Source organism: Ursus arctos, unplaced genomic scaffold (assembly GCF_023065955.2).
Source record: "Ursus arctos isolate Adak ecotype North America unplaced genomic scaffold, UrsArc2.0 scaffold_8, whole genome shotgun sequence".
NCBI classification, from domain to species: Eukaryota; Metazoa; Chordata; class Mammalia; order Carnivora; family Ursidae; genus Ursus; species Ursus arctos.
The window spans coordinates 25092950-25113692 of NW_026623100.1; the positions used below are offsets into that span (position 1 = coordinate 25092950).

A 20743-nucleotide genomic window follows, 5' to 3' on the forward strand; every position below is an offset into this window, starting at 1 on the left:
TAAATTAAAAAAGTCAGATACAGAGAGGATTATGCTAAGTGAAGTAAGTCAAGCAGAGAAAGACAATTATCATATAGTTTCACTCATATGTGGAACATAAGCAATAACACAGAGGACCATGGGCAAGGGAGGGAAATCTGAAGCGGGAGAAATCAGAGACGGAGACAAACCATAAGAAACTATAGACCCTGGGAAACAGACTGGGGATTTCAGAGGGGAGGGGGTTACAGGGTGATGGGTATTAAGGAGGGCACGTGTTGTGATGGGCACTGGGTGTTATACGTAACTAATGAATCACTGAACACTACATCAAAAACTAATGATGTACTACACAGTGGCTAACTGAACATAACTTAAAAAAAAGTCAGATACAGTAAATAATAAAGCCAGATGAGAACAAGTATAAAAATTATAAACGTTTCTGTTAACTGTAACCCTATTAAAAGGTATAATTTTTTTTCCCTTTAAGCATATATTTAATCTATTAGTCCTTATACTTTACTTTTTAAATAAGGATAGTATACTACTAAACTGAGATAATACTAGAAAGAATAGATTTTACAAAACAGTATTTCAAAATCAGGACTATTAACTGAAACTACTTTCTAAATCTGCTTTAGGATAAAAACAACAACAAAACTGTGAAAGCAGGTTTGTAAAGCCCAAAATGTCAATTTGGATTTAATTAGAAGGTAAGCTCCTAGAAGACAAGGAGTATACTGCTTTTTAGATAAACTAAATACTTAATGTTATCTGTAAATTGCCTGATAGTCCATAAAAATAAGTTTTTACGATTATCTTGTTACTAAAAAAAACAAGTCAGTATAGTTCCTATATTACACATAATATATGTATTTTTATAAATATATATAATACATGTAATAAGAATTGCTTCAGCAATCCTTTTGCAATTTCTTTAAATCCAGAAATATTAAATGCTGCTATCCACATACATGGATGGTAAATTTGGATAATAAAAATGTATTTTAATCCTAGGTTTATGATATTCGTAAACTCTACCTTCTACCTTGGGTCAGACAAGTTACTCCTATTCCAGAACCGTAACAGGAAAAAGGGCAAAGGCAGAGAAAGCATTCCTTGTGGAGAAGAGGCAAGTACATAGTAGAAAGAACACAGGCTTTACAAAGGTTTTAAATCCTAACTTTACCATTTCCTAGTTTTAAGGCCTTAAGTAGCTATGCAGCTACTAAGCCCTCAAATAGGAATTTAAAAAAACCTACCCACATCAGAGTTCTTTTAAAATACAAGTAATTGTGGGGCACGTGGGTGGCTCAGTTGGCTAAGCCTCTGACTCTTGATTTTGGCTCAGGTCATGATCTCAGGGTCCTGGGATTGAGCCTCGAATTGGGCTCTGCACTCACGGGGTCTGCTTGGGATTCTCTCTATCCCTCTCCCTCCTCCTCTGCCCCTCTCCCTGCTTGCACGCACATGCACTCTCTCTCTCTGTCTCAAATAACTAAATCTTTAAAAATAAATAAAATACAGGCAATTGTTCATTTATTAAATATACTGAACTACTATATGCCTAGTTATTACTAGGAAACTGTGGAGATTTACCAAATTTCCTGAAAAGATTCAGTGACTACTGATTTCATTTGGACATCATCCTCAATATTTTCATTGGTGATTACATAATAGGAAACCCTGTTACTGACAACACAGCCCAACAAATAAACTAATAAAATTCTTTTTTTTTTTTTTAGGTACACTGTTCATAAATGTGCAGTAGTATTACCAATTCTGTCAATTTTTTTAGAAAGTTAAAATATAGCATGTCATTTTATTCAGAAATGCAGCAACAAATGTACTAAATATTATTAGAGATCAATGTCAATATTTTAAACTAATGAGTGTTTCTTCAAAATTAAATGACCAATAAAGCTGTTCTTACAACTTCATAAAGTCAGCCAGTAATAAGAGCTTAATGGGACACAGTGTATATAGTTTTACTCTGGTCCCTTAGTCCTTTTATTTGTATAGCTTATGAAAAGTATGATAAGCAGATAAAAATCTTTAAAAAAAAAAAAAGTTTTCTTATTTATTTGACAGAGAGAGAACAAAAGAGCACAAGCAGGGGGAGTGGGAGAGGGAGAGGGAGAAGCAGGCTCCCCCGCTGAGCAGGGAGGTCGATGTGATGCTCTATCCCAGGACCCTGAGATCATGACTTGAGCAGAAGGCAGATGCTTAACCGACTGAGCCACCCAAGTGCCCGATAAAAAACTTTTTAAACTTTTTTGCAATGTCAAGGGTAAACCATATGCTTTACTTCTTCACCTTAACTTTTTTAAATTTATCATGAAATCTGGCCTTTGATGAAATTCATAATCAATTTTGTAATTCTTATTGGTTAGGGTTTATAAATTTGTAAGTGAAAATTTGACTTTAAACGCTTTATTCTGATCCCAAACATTTTACCAAAGCCCTACCTCAGAGGGTTGTTACGAGGATTTAAAAAAAAAAAAAAAAGACTCAGAACAACTTAAGGAACTAAGCTCTTAGTATGTGACAGCTGCTGCTAAGAATAAAAAACTCAAAAAGAACTGTAAAAAATAAACTGCTTTCAGTTGTTAGTAGCAATATACTGGTACTGTAATTTTGTAAAACAAATATAGAGATATAGGAAAAGCATAAGTAAAACATAATAAAAAAATAATTATGTTAACATAACAAACCCAGATTTTCAGAGTAAAATATAAGCATTAAAATCAAATTAAAAATGTTATAATGCCAAATTTGAATTGGAAATATCAATATGAACTCATGATGAACTACTCTCTTTCTAAACAGTATTTTTTCCTAGCTCTGTCCACTGAAAAGACCTACCAGTAATAGCAACACTCCAGTTTCCAGATCTGTGGCATCAAAACACCAATTCCTACAAGAAACCATGGCTCTTTGGAGAAATAACTGATTATAGTTCTGCAAAAGGATGAGTACATTAAACTGGTGCAACTGGTGTCAGAAATCAAAGTTTGGGTAGTGTTAAAAGAATTAAGGAGCCAAGATGAAGGGGCATACACTGACCAAAAATGATACAATTTAAGCATCAAAAGGTATAGTGACTGCAAAGGACTAAAGTCAGTATATAAAAACTCATGAGTTCATAATGGTACTAAAAAAAAAAATCATTTCCCTTTGACAGTTGCTAGGCACTAACTCATTACTCTAAAAATTGATTTTTGTAAAAAAAAAAAAAAGGGGGGGGGGAACAAGCACTTAACTTATTTCTCCAGTATGAGCTATATCTCAAATTAACCAAATAACTGATGAAAGGAAGTTCTTTACGGAAGACCTCCAGATAGTAAATGTAGATGATGGTATTTTTAAAAATCACCATTTGTAACCCTTAATGAAATAGTGGATGTAGGCAATGATTATCACTGGATGCGAAAATCATTAGGTGATAAGCTGATAAGAAACTTTATATTTGATGGATCTAAACCTACTGATCAATCTTAACTCTACTGAAAGGAACTATCAAATATCATGTGCCTCCTCATACAATGTAAGTACACAGCACAAAGTATTTTTAGCAGAACAAATGAGACTAGATCACAAGAAAGGTAGAAAAATATGTTAAAAGATACTATGAATATCTAATAAAGCAAATCCAGAATGCAAGAAATGTTATAGGACACATAGTTTATTTAACTTGTAGATTTAAAAAAAAAAAAAAAAAAGGAGTACAGGAAAGGCCAAGCACTGCCAGAAATTAAGACATAGGAGAGACACTGGGGTGCCTGGGTGGCGCAGTCCTTAAGCGTCTGCCTTTGGCTCAGGGTGTGATCCCGGAGTTATGGGATCAAGCCCCACATTTGGCTCCTCCACTATAAGCCTGCTTCTTCCTCTCCCACTCCCCCTGCTTGTGTTCCCTCTCTCGCTGGCTGTCTCTCTGTTAAATAAATAAATAAAATCTTTAAAAAAAAAAGACTTAGGAGACATATTAACATGTAATGTGTGGACCTTGTTTGCATACAGACACAAACAAGGTATAAGAAATTATCACTAATTTTGTTGGGGTTATAACAGCATACTTAAAAACAAAACATAACAAAACAAACACTTAGCAGTTTTAAGTATACACCAGTATGTTCATGGAGGGATGGACACAGTGTTCAGGATTTCCTTAAAAATACTCTAGTCCCCTGGGTGGCTCAGTCGGATCAATGTCCAACTCTTGGTTTTGGTTCAGGTCATGATTTCAGGGTCCTGGGATTGAGCCCTGCGGCTGGCTTCTGCACTCAGCAGGAAGTCCCCTTGAGGATTCTCTCTCTCCCTCTGCCTCTCCCCACCCCCCTCCGTGTGGACAAGCACTCTCTCAAAGAAATAAATCTAAAAAAGAATACTCTAGCCCCTTCTCCTTAAGGAGTACAGGAAGAAAAATGGCGAAAGGTTGAGTTAGGTCATGGGTCCTTGAGTATTCACTATACAGTCTTCCCTCTTCTGTTTATGTTGAAAACTTGCATAATAAAAATTTCTTAAATAATACAAGGTCTATAGGATAAACTAAAAACTCAAGAATTTTAAGCATAATTGATTACCCGAATAATCAATTATTATATATAATTGTATGTATGTAATGAAGCCTAACAAGTCCTTCAGAAATCTGCAGCTATATACAAAATTATTCATCTTCTGTACTAGAACTTTAAGTGTGGCTACCTAATCTCCCCATACATGTTAAATTCTGACAGACCAGGAGTACCTTTTATTTCACCACCTGTCCAAGACTAGTGTCAAGTGTATTCAGTTTGACACAATCAATCTGGTTCCTATACACAGTTGTTCCTCATTGCAATTCAAAAAAAGCATCATCCACATTTGCACACACAGTAAAATAAAACGTTAAGTGACTAGGAGTTAAGAAGTTTTAAATCCTAATCATGTTAGTTTTTACAGGAATTTTTTTAAAAATCAGGAAAAATATGAAAATAGAAAATATGGTAACAGCATTAGAAAACGAATTCTTACCAAAATCATCTTCAACTCCATCATAAAGCTCAGTAGATCAGGAGAGTGCTGCATTCTCTAGATCAAAACATTTCTAATTAATTTCATTTGTACAATGAATACTCCATACACTGAAATTGAACTAAAATACAGGTCTATGTGAACGTGAAAAGAATTTCAGATATATCTACACCTTAGAAGTTTAAGAACTGAAGTACTAGTCACCATCCCTACTATAGGTACCAATTTCATTCTGAAAGAGTAATTAAAGCCCTCAAATCTATTTTGGTGAGCTATACTGAATTATACTTAAAATCTCTTAAAATCTCACACTTCTTTGTTTCTTCAGCACTAACAACTGATCAAGTTTAGCAAATCTACCAAACCACACCATTATTTTAAAAAAAAAAAAAAAGAGGGGGGGCACCTGGGTGGCTCAGTCGTTAAGCGTCTGCCTTCAGCCCAGGGCATGATCCCAGAGTCCTGAGATCGAGTCCCACATCAGGCTCCTCCACTGGGAGCCTGCTTCTTCCTCTCCCACTCCCCCTGCTTGTGTTCCCTCTCTCGCTGGCTGCCTCTCTATCAAATAAATACATAAAATCTTTAAAAAAAAAAAAAAAGTGGTATGGGGTATAGAGGAAAGAAGAACGTAAAATTCAAAAATCAGGCAAATCTATGCAATTAAAAAATCTAAAGTAATGAATTATTAATTGACACTGTATTTATTTTTTCCCCTTGACCTTAAAAACTACATATAATTGTTAATTTTGTCTTTTCACAGCTAACCTATATTAATTCAAAAGTCAATATTTAAGATAAAACCATTGTAATAAAAAGGCAAAAAGGAAATAACTTCTACAATTAAATATATTTAAGAGTTATAATTCCATTTCCTAGAAATCTTTGATTCTTAAAATAACTATAGAATAAAGGAAAGCAAAGAAAATACTCAAGTGTAACATTTTTTATTAGATGAAACTCCACATCACTTCTCTGCTTGAAATCAAGATACTGTATTTTTGTTACTTTTTGTGATACACTGCACTACCAGCACACAGTTCTGAATAAAGCCAATCCGTGAATTGGTTCCCTCTTTAAGAGGAGAAAAATAATAACCTAAGATATTTCAACAATGCATGACACATATGAAATCACATCTTAACATAGCTTTGGGTGGGTAAGTCTGTAAAAACAAATCGTTGACTTTCCGATCTCCTATACAGTATTTTCCCCCTCAGCTTACTAGTAATGAGCAATAAATTATATCGGATTTTTGTGCACTACAGACTAGGGGCTAAATCTAGCCCAATACCAGTTTCTGTAAATAAAGCTATATTGAAATGTAGCCACACCCATTCATTTACCTCTTTATGGCTGCTTTGGCTCTACAAGTGAAGTAGTTGTGACAGAGATTTTAGCGACCACCAAAGCCTGAAAAATTTACTAGCTGGCCATTCAGAGAAAAAGACTGCTGATTCCCCTGACCCATATTTACTAAAGTTAAAATCAATACAAGGAAAGAACAGTAATTTTAGAATACAACAAAGACTAACTCTGGGTTTTATATGACCAACTGGAGGGCAGGAAAGAGATTAATAAGCAATTGGGACTTTTTCTAGGAACCCTCTTGGTGAACTGGTAGAGAAAAACAGTTATAGACATTATTATCCTTAGTCTTTATTAACAAGTTTTTTCCAGGCTATTTAAATATCTCAATAGATTCGTTTCTTAAACTCTAGTATACAATATAAATAGTCACATTGGATGAGGAGGAGGCAGGAGAGAAAACAGAGAAATAATTTAAACATCTCCTTAAAAACTGCAGTAATTATGCTGCCAGCAATGACAGTCTACATTCTACAAATCAAATAGTTTATCTCCTACATTTCTTTGTGGTTCAGTAATGCTTTATGTGAGTGACTGTCATTGTCAGTTATCATAGATAATAACCTGCTTTTAAGATAGAAAAAATATAGGAAATAGGAAATCGGGAAAAACACACAAATGAAGAAAGCATCAAAAGAAATGCAGTTCTACTAACATTTATTTTTCTACAAGAGGCATTCTATTACTTTTGGTTTCTTTAGCAACAGTGATTTTAAGTTTTTCTAATTTTTAAAGGAATTTTCAGGTAGAACTTAAACCTTAGGACTAACTACATTGGAGCTGAGGGTGAAATGGGTGAAGGTGATCAATAATACAAACTTCCAGGGGCGCCTGGGTGGCTCAGTCAGTTAAGCATCTGCCTTCCACTCAGGTCATGAGCCCAGGGTCCTGGGATCGAGCCCCGAGTCAGGCCCCCTGTTCAGTGGGGAGCCTGCGTTCCTTCTCCCTCTGCTCCTCTCCCCTGCTCTCTCTCTCTCAAATAAAGAAATAAAATCTTTAAAATAATAACCTTCCAGTTATAAAAAAAAAAAAAAAGATTAATCCTGCCTATTATCTCACCTGTGCTGTATTTACATCTACGTTAATTAAGTACATATATATGATCCTAAGTGATCTCCACCACCCTTTTTCTATTACTAATCTAGAACTACATTCCCATTTTCACCACAGATACTCTACAATTCCGAAGTGGGTCCTGGATTTCTTCATACTGCCACTATTCAGTCTTGGCAGAAAAATCGCTCAAAAAGTGATGTATATGGATAAGGGTGAATGCATTAGAAGACCCTAAAGTCTCCAGGATGGAAATGAGTTTCAGAACAAATGCTGCCCAGAAATGTGCTGAGGATTCCAAGACAGAAACCATTTTATGTAATGCATGGATCTTTAAAATATTTGAGAGATGAAACCTATAAAATTCAGCAACTACTAAACCAGTTTGTTACAACATTCTGCAAGTAGTCCTCTAAAAAAGAGTTAATTTAGAATTTCTTATCCTTGCTTAAAACAAACCTTTTAAAGGACTTACCTGTTGTACTATTTGATGGTATCCATTAAGTATTGCTCTCAGTTGCCAACTACATAATAACCTAAAATTTTAATGGAACAAAATGGTTTGTTCATTGTTCAGAATTAAAAGGAAAAACTTATTTGTATGCTAACACAAACATGCACGTACAAAGAAAAGAATGACATAAATATAATTCTGACAAGTTAATAAAATTTTTACCACTGATACTGTTGAGCGTCTTGTCTTCAAACTGTCGGTAATAATTTTATTTCAAAATATAAATAACTGCAATCAGTAAATGACATGCAAACAGTAAATCTTTTTTTAACATATCCAAAGCAGAATTTTCTACTGAACTAGATTCTTCTCTAAGGTAGGTTAAATAAACCATTTTGATCATAATATACAGAGCTTGTATTTCAGAAAGCATATGTAGCAATATAATCAAATTTAAGATTAATGTGAAAGATACTTTTAACTGTGTAAGTAGTCGTTAGTGTTCATCTATCCACTAGCTCACCTCAGCTGTGCTCTCAATATTGCTTAAGTAATTCTAAGAACTGCTTTTTCTTACCCAGAAGTAGGAAGCCCCTCTGATTCCCCAGTTATAGCCTTTCAGACCACCATGACCCTCTTCCATTTTGCTATGTAAACCCCATTTCCACCCCTATTTTCTCTCTTAATGGCAAAGTTCATTCAACTGCCCATGGGAAAACTCCCTCTCCATATGTACTTTCCATCCCTTGCCAACAACTTGGTCGTATCAGTTCATTAATCATCACTTTATTGTGATATTCTTATTTTCTGCTAGTTCTTTCAATGAAATATATTAACTTGCTCAAGCAAATCTCAAAAAAACAAGATCACTGTAACTCTTCCTTGACTGCACACCCTTCTCTACCACTCCTTTTCTTCAAAATACAGTTGATCCTTAAACAACACTGGTTGAACTGCACAGGTCCACTTACACACAGTTTAATAAAGATACACACAGTACTGCAAACACATTTCCTCTTATGATTTTCTTAGTAAGATTCTCTTTTCTCTAGCGTGGTTTAAGAACAGTCTAGAATATATACAACGTACAGAATACAAGTGTTAAACAGTTTGTTCATGTTATTGGTAAGGTTTCTGGTCAACAGCATGCTATTAAATTTTTGCAGAATCAAAAGTTACATGCAAATTTTCAAGTGCATGAGGGGTTGGTGCCCCTGACCCCTGGGCTCTTCAAGGGTCAACTGCAGTTTATACTGTTTACGTTTCCTTTCTACTCACCACTCCAAAACCCAGTACAATCTGGCTTCTGCCACTGCGTGAAACCTAATTTAACCTGATCCCTCTGCAATACTCAGCAATACAAACCATTTCTTTGTTAAGCCTCTATTCGGTTTCAGTGACAACTATCCAGATTTTCCTCTTGCTTCTTTGGTCAATCCTTAGTCTTCTTCCAAGTTCCTCTTTATTTATCAGTTCTTTACATGTTGGTATACTCTCAAGTCCTTTAAATGTTGGCTTTCTCTTTTCTCCCCACACTTGCAGGCACTGGAAAGTACCCATACTCACAGCCCCAAATCGCACGCCTACTGTGACTTCTATGTCTCACACTTCAGTTCACACCAATACATTAAACATCTCCTCTTGATATTTCACACCTAATACATCTTAAAATGATGGCTCCTACTTCTCCACTGTGACCTGTTCTCTAGCTTAGTTATCTAGATGAACCAGGAACTTAGAAAACAATCTTCACTCCTCTTTCCTTCTTTTCTCCTACTTCTAATCAGTCACAAAATCCTGTCAATTCTACTCATAAATGTCTCTGGATTCTTCCTCCACTCTTTTCCCAGAGATGTTTAAGAGCAGAAAAAGAGGTTCTAGATGCTACCTAATTTCCAGTCTCATCTCTTGACATTCCTTGATGAGCTGTCTGTATCAACAGATACCTTACACAATTGCTATTTATTTAAACTTTAAAAGGAAAAAAGAATTAGAGAATTAATGTGTTACCTCTGAAAAGTACTTCAGCACAAGGGAAAATAATTTGCAAATGTACATGGATTTGGAAAAACTGGAAATGTTTCTGGTTGACTAATAAGCACTTTAGGCAAAACTCTAATGGTTAGAATAAGCTTTTACCAGATTAACTGACTGCCCATCCCACCAAGATGCCTGTATATAACAAAACACTACATCACCTTGCATTCTTCATTTGTAAATCTTCAGGCAACACTACTCTAAGATGAAAATCACATCCCTGTGGAAGATATTGAAAAAGTTCACTCAAATTTTCATCTTTCACAGTGTTAAGAAAAAGTTAAACAAAATCACAGAGAAAAGGCAATGTTTTCCTTTATTTTCTAAAAGGTATCAACTTTATCCAAACCTTTACATTTGTTAAAATATATGCCACAGAATTTTGCTTTTGAAGGAAAATAATGTAAAAGTGTCAGAAACTTTGTAATCACTGGGAAACCAAAACAAAGATAAGACTTTATTTTTTAAAGAGAATCAATTCACATAACACAAATATTAAGATACTGTTGGTGCAAACAAAGAAATTTAAATATTTCTTATAAACTTGTGAAAAAAGAAATTCAATTGCTTTGACTATGGAAGAAAAACATCACAGTGTAAAATAAGAATATGTAATACATTACAGACTTCATATTTTCAATGTCCTCATTTTAATAAAATGAAAATATATTTAGTTCCACAATCTGAACATACAGACATGAAATAAGTATTTTCAAAAAATAGAATATTTAATTCTCCCATATTCGTGGGCCTTTAATAAAAACACCAATATTTATTTTAATTTAAATATTTACTAGCTATACATTTGAATATACCAAATTTTACTCGAGTCTAAGAAAAGAACTGTTCTGAGAAATATATTCAGTTTCACTTTCTTGACAAAGTGAATGGGTAAGCAGCTTAAACTTTATATCTTAAATAGGATAATACACATGATCTGAGCAAAGGTAAGCAGAAAAAGACAAACAAATATAATCTTTTACTCCAACAATATAAAATGAAAAAGAGTAATAAAATTCTCGAAAAATAATCACCATGAGAATTTTAGCACAGGCTCCCTCAAAGCAGATTCAAAACTAAAGGAACACAATTAAATGTACCCCATAACCTTTACTTTCATGATAATATTACAGTTCTGACTTTCATTACATTTAAATGTCCTTTAAAAAAATGAAACAAAATGTACTACTGACCTTTTCAAAAGGTCAAGTAACAATAATTCACTATTTCATTAAAGCACTAGAAGGTATTATGTAGTAACTTTAAGCTAACTTTATAGACATCCCACACATAGGTGTAAGAACAATCTGGAATTCAGAATGTACATGAAAAATAGCAAAACTACTCTACTGATCTGTTATCTGAAAGAATAAAATTCCAAAGTCCCTTATTTGCAAAATCCAGCCATTTTAAAAGGTCAAATGCTATGTTACATGCCATAATATTTTTGATTCAAGAAAATGTCCAAAATTAGCTTTTCTAGTTAAAGAATATAAAAAATATAATTGCTCTCAAGAAGCAAGTCCTCCAGGTTGTAGGGAACAAAGTACTGACAGTTGCCTAAATCTGAATTTCTCCATATATCCTCCCAAATAGATCAGTATTAAGAACATCTAATAAAACAGGGGCAACTGAGTGGCTCAGCCAGTTACGTGTTCAACTTTTGGTTTGAGCTCAGGTCTTGATCTCAGGGTTATGAGATCAAGCCCCACACTGGGCTCCACACTCAGCACAGAGTCAGCTTGAGATTCTCTCCCTTTCCCTCTGCACCCCCCCCCAACTCTCTCTTTAAAATAAATAAAATAAAAAACAAAAACAAAAATCACCCTAAACACAAAAGTCAAGAAGCTCACCTTGGAAAAGAAATACACAAGTAGAAGATGATAAAAAGGCAGGTAGAGACATCCTGTGGAAACTGGGTGTTAGGAGGAAAAAGTAAGAGTGGGAAACTGAGGCTCTTCTAAAACAAAATAAAGACATTCAACTCCACCCTCAGCACTACTTAAAAAATTATCCATTAAATAACTGCACTTTGCTTCACCTCCAGAAGAAAAGTATTCTTAAACTAGGACTATTTTATAAAATAGTGCCAACAACCATATCCACAAAGATACTGTTTTCATCAATGCCAAGCTACTATGAGTCAAAATCAGAATAAAAGAAAACATTTCAAGTGATGATGATTCCCCATACAAACAAAAAACACAAGGCATAAACAAATTACAATACTGAATTATATTATTAGTAGTAAGCATTTGTACGCAGACTCAAAAATTCAAAAAACTATGAACAGAAATTAAGGGGAAAAAATTTAGTTCAAAAAAAAGGTATTAGAAGAACAAATAAGTGCTCAAGGAAGAATAAAGTAAAATAAAAATTATGTAAGAGGCAGGGCGCCTGGATAGCTCAGGTGTTAAAGCACAGGCTCTTGATCTCAGGGCTGTGAGTTTGAGCCCCAAGTTGGGGGGAGACAATATTTAAAATAAAATGGTTAAAAGTGGCAAACGTTATGTGTACTTTATCCCAATAAAAATTTTTAAGATTTATTTTAGAAAGAGAAAGAAGGTGAGCAGGGGGAGGGGCAGAAGGAGTGAAAGACAGAGTCCTAAGAAGAGTCTGTGCTAAGTACGGAACCCAATGCAGGGCTCGATCCCATGACCCTGAGATCATGACCTGAGCCAAAACCAAGAGTTGGATACTTAAAAGACTGTGCCAGCCAGGTGCCACCCCCAATAAAAAAATTTTTTTAATTTCTTAAGGGCAAAGAAAAAGCTAGAAAATTACCAAATGAGAAAAAATAAATAAAAACCATCAGAGAAAAGCAGTTGAAGTGGAAAAAGGTAAAGAAAATCTAATATACAAAGAATTGGAGACCTTGGAAAGGAAAACAAAAGAGCAGAAAAGAATATTTTAAATTATAATCTAAGTATACTTTCTGGAAATTCACATAATGAGAAGAACAACTGAACATGTGAGAAATGAGTCCTAATGACCCACTCTGAAATGTACCTTAATATGAAGACTTTAAAGTCCATAGCTTATGAGACCAAATAATATATGGGAAATAGAATAAAAGTAGCATCACACTTCTCAAAGCAAGATTTTTAAAAGCGACTATGGAATAGAAACAGAGAGGAATTCTGCTTCTAGCTATGATGGAATAACAGTGGTAGGATTTACCTTCCCACATTAACTAAAAACTGGACAAAATATATGAAACAATGATGTTCAGACATCAAATAGGCAACAAAAAACAGTGATTGGAAAGAAGGGAAACAAATGAGAAAATCTTTATAATTATCCTGTCTTACTACCTGGAGAATTTTCAAGCTTCACAGCAAAGATGGAGAACCAAATGGAGAATGGAGCCTGACATTTTTCCCTGACAAGGGCGTGAGTTAGGGGAGGCAAAGACATGTATAATTCACAATGTACAGCACCAAAGAAGAAGGCCATATATGAAGAAGAGACAACTGTCCAGAGAATAAACCTAGACAAGACCAGTGTATTGCTGCGAAAGTGTCATCAGCTAAGTATGATTGCTTCATGTATGTGAGAAAACCACCCAAAGCCAGGGAATCATGAGAATGGAACATGAAAAACAATCTCAGAGCTCACACAAGGCTGGGAGTAGTCATCTTTCCTCTCAGAAAGAGTAGAAAACCTTGTACTATAAAAGTTATCATTAAAGTGAATACTCTGGGAGTGCCTGTGTGGCTCAGTCAATTAACAATCTGCTTTCAGCTAGGGTCATGATCTCAGGGCCCTGGATCGAGCCCCACATCGGGGCTCCCTGCTCAGTGGGGAACCTGCTTCTCCTCTCCCTCTGCAGCTCCCCCTGCTTATGCGCTCATGTTCTCTGTCAAACAAATGAATAAAATCTTAAAAAAAAAAAAAAAAGAGAGAGAGAATACTCTGAAGAATACTGCCTAAGTGGTAGAGCCAAATTAATCTAGGCTAAAATCTGTTTTGATTCTGCCTAACAAAGCTTAGAAGCAAACTATGAAAAGCTTAAACTGTTTCCAAATAATTTAACTACAGCTTAGAATAAATCAAGAATATTTAAGAGAATAAAATTATCTAGCACACAATAATTGGAATGCACAGTATCTGGCATCCAATCAAAATATCTCAGGCATGCAAAGAAACAGGAAAATAAGATTCATAATGAAGAGGGGAAGAAAAAAATCAAGAGAAATACAAAAATGGCAGATGATAGAATTGCTTTAAAAAATTTCAACAGTGATAACTACATATGTTCAAGAAGGTAGAGAAAAGCATGAGTATGCTAAATAGAACATGAAAGATAAAGACAGACCCAAATGAAAGTGATGAAAAATACAATGTCTGAGATGCTAGGGAGTATTAACAGCAGATTAAGTCTTGCAAAAGAAGATATTAGGGTACCTGAAGGCACAGAACATTCAAAATAAAAACAGAGAAAGACACTGAAACAAACAATGAAAAAGAACAGAAGCATTAGTGAATTATGGAACAATTTTTAAATGGCCTACTATATATGTATTTTGAGTCCCCAAAACAAAAGAAGGAGAAGAAGGAACAAAAAAATTTTTGAAGAAATAATAGCTGAAGTTTTCCCCAAATTAAATGAAAATATATACTCACAAATCCAAAAAGCTCCACAAACCCTATGGAGGAAAATCATGAAGAAAACTACACCAAGGTACATTATAATATAATTGACAAAAACCAATGATAAAAAGAAAAATCTTAAAAGCAGTCAAAGAAAAACAACACACCACTTACAGAGGAACAAAAACAAAGAAACAGTTTTCTCATAGGAAATAATGCAAGAGAATTAAGCAACATCTGTAAAGTATGAAAAGAAAAAAAAATAAATCTAGAGTTTTATACCTAGTATAAGTATCTTTCAAAAGGTCAATATGTCAGACATAAAATCACTGAAAAAATTTATCAGTACAAGACATGCACTACAAGAAATGTTAGAGGAATAACTTGAGGGAGAAAGTAAATGAAACAGAAGAGAAATCTAGATATACAACAAAAAGTATCAGAAACAGTAAATACACAGGTAAATACAAAAGTCCTTTTTTCTTATTTTCTAAAATGTCTTTAAAAGGATAACAGTGTTGGGGCGCCTGGGTGGCACAGCGGTTAAGCATCTGCCTTCGGTTCAGGGCGTGATCCCGGAGTTATGGGATCGAGCCCCACATCAGGCTCCTCCGCTGGGAGCCTGCTTCTTCCTCTCCCACTCCCCCTGCTTGTGTTCCCTCTCTCGCTGGTTGTCTCTATCTCTGATGAATAAATAAATAAAATCTTTAAAAAAAAAAAAAGATAACAGTGCCAAAACTGGACAGTTTGAACAAATAAATAAGTACTGGATTACAACCCAAAGTGTAAGATAAATATCTATGAGTCCATACTGATATAAATGATTGATTTAATAAATGAAGGAGTTAAGGAATAAACTAACCAGAGAAGGGAAAGACCCAATATTCTGAAAACTATGTAATAATGAAAGAAATTGAAGACCAGGGAATAAAAAGAAAAAGACATTCCATCCTCAACAACTGGAAGAACAGATATTGTTAAAATGTCTATATATAGAATATGCAATAGGAAAAAAGACAGTCTCTTCAACAAATGGTATTGGGGAAACTGGACAGCTACACGCAAAAGAACAAAACTGGACTACTTCCATACACAAAAATAAACTCAAAGTGGATTAAAGACCTAAATGTGAAATGAAACCATAAAATCCTAGAAGAGAACACAGACAGTAATTTCTCTGACATCACCCACAGCAACATTTTTCTAAATAGGTCTCCTGAGTCAAGGGAAATAAAAATAAACTGTTGGGACTACATCAAAATAAAGACTGTGCACAGCAAAGGAAGCAATCAACAGAACTAAAAGGCAATCTACTAAATGAGAGAAGATATTTGCAAATGACATACCTGATAAAGGATTAGTATCCAAAACATAAAGAACTTATACAACTGAATACACATCAAAAAAAAAAAAACAAAAACCCAAATAATCCAATTAGAAAATGGGCAGAAGACATGAACAAACATTTCTCCAAGACATACAGATGGCTAAGACACATGAAAAGATAGACGCTCAACATCACTAATCATCAGGGAACTACAAACCAAAACTACAAAGAGATTATCACTTCATACCTGTCAGAGTGGCTATAATCAACAACACAAGAAACAACAAGTTTTGGCAAGGACGTGGAAAAAAAGGAACACTCCTTCCACTGCTGGTGGAAATGCAAACTGGCGCAACCATTCTGGAAGACACTCTGGAGGTTCCTCAAAAAAGTTTAAAATAGAACTACCCTATGATCCAGTAATTACACTACTAAGTATATACCTAAAAATTACAAAAACACTAATTAAAAGGATACATGCACCCTTATGTTTATTATAGCATTATTTATAATAGCTAATTTCAGAAGCAGCTCAAGTGTCCACTGACGGATGAATGGATAAAAATGGTACATATATACAATGGAATATTACACAGCCATAAAAAAAGAATGAAATCTTGGGATCTCCAGCAACCTGAATGGAACCAGTGAGTACAATGCTAAGTGAACTAAGTCATTTAAGAAAGACAAATACCAATGATTTCACTCACATATGGAATTCAAGAAATTAAAACAAATGAGCAAAGAAAAAAAAATAGAGACAAACCAAGAAAACAGACTCTTAACTGCGGAGAACTGATAGTTACCTGAGGGGAAGTGGTGGGGGAGGAGGGATGGATGAAATAGTGATGGGGATTAAAGAGTACAGTTATCATGATGAGAACTGAGTAATGTATAGAATTGCTGAATTACTATATTGTACACCTGAAACTAATAGAACATTGTATATTATCTATATTGGAATTAAATTTAAAAACTTAAGGGAGTTAAACTAACCTTCCTTACAGAAGAATTCCAGGTAAATTATATATTCTACCTTAAAAGAGGGGGAGCATAACCCCTCACTCCTTAAGTGGGAGCAACTCATGGAGATTTCCTTCCAAAGAGTAAGTATGGAAAGGGAAGAAGAGTTAACTCTGCAGTACAGAAACCTGACAAACACTACTTTAGCCAACGTCAACATCAACAGTGGTAAATCACTGATAGTTTGCTCCTTTTATATCAGGTAATGAAATGGTACTTAAACCCTGCAATGTTCCTCTCAAAAACCAATAACCAATAACATAAATCAATGGAACAGGATAGAAAACCAGAAATGAATCCACTATAAAACTGTCCTTAAAAAATAAAAATCTTTTAATAAAGGAAGATAATTGTTTAAAAGAAAATAAAAATGTATTGGGAGGGTTACAAGATAAATAGAAATAAAATATATGTCAGCAACAGCACAAAAGCCAGGGGATAGGAAACAGTACATATACTGTCTTATACTGTGAGTGGTATACTTGAAAACAGATTGTGGTAAATTACATTTGCATATTGTAAACCCTAAAACAAACACTAAAAAAGAGACAAAGTGATATAGCTGATAAACCAATAGTGCATATAAAATATAATCCTAATATTACTTTGAGGTAAACATGACAAGTTTAAGATGCATACTATAAACCCTAAAGCAACTGATTAAGGGGAAAAATAGCTAATAAGCTGATAGAGGAAATAATATGCAAGTATACTGTATAATATATAATGAAAATGCAGAAAAATTGAAAAAAGATAAAAAAAAGAAAAGAAACAAACACAGGACAAATAGAAAACAAGCAGCAAGATATTAGCTTTAAACCCAACCATATCAGTCAACACATTAAATGTAAATGGTCTAAACACCTCCAAGTAAAAAGCAGTGATTGTTAGATTAAAAAAAAAAAATCAAGATCCAGAAGAAATCCCCTTTAAAGACACAAATAGGTATAAAATAAAGAACGGAAAATGAGTAAGCCATGCCAACACTAATCAAGAAAAAAAAGCTTGAGTCACTATACTAATATCAGAAAACAGAGATTCTACAACCAAGATTACCAGAGATAAAAAGGGTCATTTCACAATCATTAAAAAAAAAAAAAAAAAAAAAAAAAAAAAACAGTTCCAGTTCAAGAGTGCTCAACAATCCTAAAGGCTTATGTACCTAACAAAAGAACTTCAAAATATATGAAGCAAAAACTGACAGAACTGAAAGTAGAAATTGAACAATAATTACAGTTGGGGATTTTCAATACCCCCTTGCATTAATAAAGCAAGTAGACAGAAAATCAGTGAGCATATAAAAAACTCAAATAGCATTATGAACCAACTTGACCTGACATTATAGAACAATCACCCAACAGCAGCAGAATGCACATTCTTTTCAAATACAGACATAACATTTACCAAGACAGGCCATATTCTATGCCATAAACTCAGTGCCAATATATTTAATAGAATTTAAATCTTACAAATTATGCTGTAACCAATATGAAACTAAATTATAAATCAGTATCAAAAAGATATCTGGAAAATACTAGAATATTTAGAAAGATATATTGTTGTTCTAAGTAACCCATGGGTCAAAAAAGAAACTAACAAGTATTTTGAACTGAAAAAAAAAATGAAAATGTAACATACCAAAATATGTGTGATAGAGTCAAAGTAGTGTCTGAAGAAAAATTTACAGCACTAACCATCTATATTATAAAACAAGAAAGTTCTCATTATCAATGAGCTGATCTTCCACCTGAAAAAACAAGGAAACTTAACACACACACACACGCACACACACACACACACAAAGCAAAGAGAGACATAGAAAAATAAGAAAAATCAATAAAATCAAAAGTAGGTTCTTTGAAGAGATCAATAAAATATATACTCCTCTATCCAGTTGCACCAGGAAAAACAGACACAAAATACCATCAGGAATGGGAATAAGAGGTTATCTATAAAATATGTCCATAATTTCTTTGATATTTCTACCTTTAAGAGTTGGTGCCTCATTCCCCTCCTTTTGAATATGGACTAGATTTGAGACTTGCTATAAAAAAACAGAATACAGCAGAAGTAAATATGTGTAACTTCAGAGACTAGTACCTTTTCTCCAAAGGTACTGTGCAGCTAGCTTTATGTTTGATCTGTTTTCTCACTCAGGGAAGCCATGTCGTGAGGACCCTATGGAGGTCTATTCAGTACGGAACTGAAGCCTCCAAGTCAAGAGAAGTAGAAAACAGAGGGCTCCATCCAATAGGCATGTGAATGAGCTATCCTGGAAGCAGATCTATCAGCTCTACTCAAGCCTTTAGAGAACTGGCATACTAGCTAACATCTTCATTACAAGTTCATGAGAAACACTGATCCAGAACCATCAACCTAAATAGCTTTCAAACTCCTGTTCTATAGCAAAGGTGAGATAATAAATGTTTGTTGTTCTAAGTCACGAAGACTTGGAATAGGTAGTTATGCAGCAAAAGATAACCAATATAGTGAACATCATTACAGATCCTAAATAAGTTCATTAAAAGGATAAGAGAATATTATGAAGTAATATTTAAGCCAATGAATTCAAAAATCTAGATGAAATGAACAAATTCCTTAAAGGAAACAAACTGCCAAGCTCACTCAAAAGAAAAGGAATAACCCAATTGAGAAAATATCTTCTTTAAATCACAGGGATCATTTTCTCTCTCTCTCTCTCTCTCTCTCTCTCTCTCTCACATGCACACACACACACACACACACAATCAGTAAGTTTCACAGACTATAATTTTTAGAAACAATATTATCTAATCACAAAACTAGAAATAACAAAATTAATAATCAAAAAAGACTTTCATGAGAAAAATTTTTACGACCTCTATTAAGTAACTCCTGAGTGAAAGGGACCTACAAAGTAAAATTATGTAAGTACTAAAAAATGATTATGACAAAACACTACATGTCAGCATATACAGCATACTTTAAAAATAGTGGTAAGGGGAAAATGCAGAGCCTTAAAAACTTGTATCAATAAAAATGTGCTCTCACAACCAAATCTGGGAGAATTTAAGCATCAAAATAAATAAGGAAAGTAATGGTTACAATCCATTAAATTATTTTTAAAACCTATGATTCCCTTCTGATACAAGTGGGGAAAAAGAGAGGGTTACTCCTTACAATAAAATGACAATAAATAAAGAAGAAATAATGGAGTTAGAAAAATCATCATTTGGCAACCACCACAGTATTAACTGGCTCAATCAAGATGCTAAAACTGGTGTGTATACCTGAAAGTTTGATGTCTCAGAGTAGCTCTCTAAAAGTACTTATGAATTACAAATGGAAAATCTGGCACATGCCATCTTAAAGAGGTGATCAGAGGTAACATCAATGTGAACAAATGACTTCATGTGCCCTAAAAAGCACACAACATTCTTTCTGTGTCATCCATCGAAATTACATAATCTGAATTTAATGATGAGGAAGTATCAGTCAAACCCAAACTGAGGGACATTGTTCCTAATATCCAAACCACATTCTTAAAAAACGTCAAGTTCATAAAAAGCAAAGAGCCTAAGGAACTATTCCAGATTAAAGAGATAGGACAACTAAATGCAATGTGATACCTTCCAACTAAATATAATGTGGTATCTTATCTTACATCAGATGACAGGAGGCTGGAAAGGGGTACAAAATATGTAATTGCAACATTAATGAAATCTGAATTTGGCCTCCAGATAATGGCATTATAACATGATTAAATTTCCTGATTTTGGTTAACTGTACTGTGTATATATAGGAGTGTGTCCTTGTTCTCATGAAATATATGCTGAAGTACTTAAGAACAGAGAGGCTCTATGTCTGCAACCTAATCTCAAACTGTTCAGAAAAAGGAGTGTGTGTGTGTGTGTGTGTGT

At 34.2% G+C, this 20743-nt stretch overlaps 1 protein-coding gene across 5 annotated transcripts in view; it reads right to left on the reverse strand.

Moving 5' to 3' along the window:
• The window catches only part of FANCL (FA complementation group L), a 94300-nt gene that overhangs the window by 70372 nt on the left and 3185 nt on the right, over positions 1–20743 (reverse strand). For all 5 annotated transcript variants that reach the window (XR_007190757.2, XM_057309449.1, XM_026485483.4 and 2 more), the window contains exons 2-4: positions 10063–10121; positions 7886–7946; positions 4993–5049 (exon numbers count right to left, since the gene is read on the reverse strand). Coding sequence is in view for 4 of the 5 variants with exons in the window: in XM_057309449.1 (XP_057165432.1) it covers positions 4993–5049; positions 7886–7946; positions 10063–10121 (177 nt within the window). In the remaining variant the exon portion in view is untranslated. The remainder of the gene's footprint in view (positions 1–4992; positions 5050–7885; positions 7947–10062; positions 10122–20743) is intronic.